At 40.8% G+C, this 2,879-nt stretch overlaps 1 protein-coding gene across 1 annotated transcript; it reads left to right on the top strand.

Annotated features, from left to right (window-relative positions):
- Window positions 1-218: 218 nt before the first annotated feature.
- Window positions 219-1,905, top strand: LOC113408466 (coatomer subunit gamma-2-like; the record flags this gene model as incomplete). The annotated part of the gene is made up of 3 exons (XM_026661722.1): window positions 219-298; window positions 1,183-1,258; window positions 1,813-1,905. Coding segments are annotated over 3 exons (249 nt in total), but the record flags the coding sequence as incomplete, so codon positions are not given.
- Between the last annotated feature and the right edge of the window lie 974 nt (window positions 1,906-2,879).

The raw sequence follows: 2,879 nt of genomic DNA, 5'->3' as shown, positions 1-2,879 counted from the left end.
ACGCTGCTAAAGTCGACCTAAACTCGTAGTGTAGACCAGGCCTGAGTTTCTAGTCTCTGTATAAGCAGCTTTCTATGAAAGTTGCTACAGTGGTTAGTGTTATTTTTAAGATCATATAATTGGAGGGTAGCGGGAGGAGTATTTGTCTATAGTAACTAGAGTTAAGTATTGTTTCTAAGTAGGCAAGTCTTAATGCTTTTTGTGATAAACTCCCACAGCAAACCTTAAGAAGAATGTGCTACCTTACTATCAAAGAGATGGCTAACATTTCTGAGGATGTCATCATTGTCACCAGCAGGTATTAGAAAAATCCAACTACAGGTTTCTAAAGCAAATAATTAAATGTTACTGTATTGTTACTTCAGCTGCTGCATTTTTCACAAGGTTGGCTCCCTGATCTGTATAAAGTGGACAGCCAGGGAAACTAAACATGTTCTATGAAATCAGATACATCATCAGATCTACAAAGTGAGCTCTATTAACTTCTTTTAAGCTGTGGTTGTAAACAGAAAAGTGACTAAAGCATAAAATGTTTCTTGCTAAGCATATCTTCTCCCTGTCATAACTGCTTAATGTTTCTGACAAAAACAAGCTTGTACCTTCCTGTTCACCCTACAGAGACACTGCAGCTGTGGGAGATTGAAATGGGTTATAGTCTGACTGACTTCATCAACAGAACTGTCAGGTTCTAGCCACAGAATCTTTGTTACTGTATGTAACTAATGTAAGAGCCAGACAGATTTTCAGATCCTAGATAGAACTGGTAGCTTGGCAGTTGGAAAGAAGTAATATTTTTGACTAGTAAACCTAACAAATTAGCCATTAAGCATGTCGTTTTTAGTGTCAAAATCCATGGAGCTAGAGGAAATAGGAATACAATAGGACAGCCAATCTTGTCCAAAAAAATCAAGTCCTAGGCTTATGGTAATGGAATCTTTTTAGTTTAGGTTCTGTATTACGGATTTGTGTACTTCTGCTCTGTAGCGCCAATGTTAATAATTTTCAAATGACTCACAGGTGCTGTCTAGCCAATAGTGGGTCTTAGCAATGACATGGTGATAACTTGAATGATGGCTTATAAAAATAACAAGCTATGTTTTTTAGAAGGGATGTGGTACCATAATATAAATGTTAATATCATTATTATTATATTATTAAAATAATCTGTTTTAATTATTCTAGTTTGACCAAAGACATGACTGGGAAGGAAGATGTATACCGAGGCCCGGCTATTAGAGCTCTCTGCAGAATCACTGATGTAAGTACAGAACAATCCCATGAGTGAGGGAGAGAATCAATTTGGGTGAGTCTGGAAAAGAGGAACATCTCTTTTGCAGAATGTCCTGTGGGAGTACTGAGCAGCCTCTTTGGGCGGAACTGTTTTTAAAGAATCAGGTTTAAATCTAGTTTTAACACTCAAAAAGATGTGCCAACACTTCTCTCTAACTCCACAGAGAAGCATCTTGGCTCGCAGGCAGAACATGGGATTAGGAGACAAGAATTTTGGAGTTTTAATTCCAGCTCCAACACTGCCTTGCTCTGTAGCTTTGGTCATCTTAACTTCTGGGGAGCAAGCACACTCTGCTTGGCTACCTCACAGAGGAGCGTGTTGGAAGGATTGACTGTAATGTCATTAAAGCAGCCTGAAGGTGCCATCTTCAAGGTGCATGTTCTGTTCCCTTGTAGAATTTGTAAATATATGTAAATACTATGTATATTTTTGTGTCTCTTTGAAATTACATTGGTTAGTGCATTGGTCACATCCTGCTTCCAGAAATGAACATCACGTGTTGCTTTTCTTTCCTTTCATAGGGTACAATGTTGCAGGCCATCGAGAGGTACATGAAGCAGGCCATTGTGGATAAAGTCCCCAGTGTATCAAGTTCGGCTCTAGTGTCTTCCTTAGTAAGTGCAGAAATAGCATTACATTAATCTGGTTTATTTAGTTATGACAGGGAAGGCTTGTGTGTTCTATGCATAGCTCTGCCCTGCCTATATCTTAGTTATTGTTCCTCCTCCTATTCCCCTTCTCTTTGCCTAGTCCTGTCTTCTCCTACTTTGGGATTTCTGCCTTTCACTTCCCATGCCCCAAGCAAGCTTCTTCCTTAGCACTAACTACTTCTATTCCATATCTTAATAGCTCATTTCGTGTTTGGATTTAATTTAGAGCATTAGCTCCTCTGGGCAGGGACCTGGTCTCCCGGCATGTTTGCAAGTGCTGCGCCCTCCTGTGCCTCTGTATAAATGAGAAATGTTTATCAATTCTGTTATTATTTAAGTACCAACAAGCATGCTTGGTGCTGTACAACCACTAATGTGCTCTGCCTTGATAACCCTACGGTGTAAGACGAACATAGAGGGGACAAGATACATTGGGAGCATAGGAGGAAGGAATTAGCTTTATATTTGTATTGTAATCTTCCTCCCTCCTCCTCTTAAGCAGTGTTGGGTGGGAGAAGGTGCTTGGCGTGGTGCAGGGGGAAAATGAGGGTGAGGGCCTGACTCGCTGTATTGTATTTTGTATTTAACATCTTTATTATGGTAGTGCCTAAGAGCCACCCAAGCATAGAGCCCCATTGTGTTAGGCACTGTACCAGCACAGAGTGGGAGACGGTCCCTGCCCCAAAGAGCATACAGGCTAAATAGACAGACAGACACTCAGTGTGGGGAAAGTAATTGTTCACTGTGCTGGTGAGTTCTATGTGATGGCTGCAAATGTCAGGTTAGTTCCACAATTTTTTGGTATGTGATTTTACTAAGGGGGGGGGGATCAAGTAAATGGAAAGAAAGCAGAAGGAAGGTGTATGAGAGGGACAGGGCAGGGGAGAAGAGGATAAGAGGGGCAGCTGGTAAGTGAAGCTGAGGTGAATACACTGTGA

The sequence above is a fragment of the Terrapene carolina genome, unplaced genomic scaffold (assembly GCF_002925995.2).
Source record: "Terrapene carolina triunguis isolate 2854851 unplaced genomic scaffold, T_m_triunguis-2.0 Scaffold15740, whole genome shotgun sequence".
NCBI classification, from domain to species: Eukaryota; Metazoa; Chordata; order Testudines; family Emydidae; genus Terrapene; species Terrapene triunguis.
This window is presented reverse-complemented; position numbering and strand designations above follow the sequence as displayed.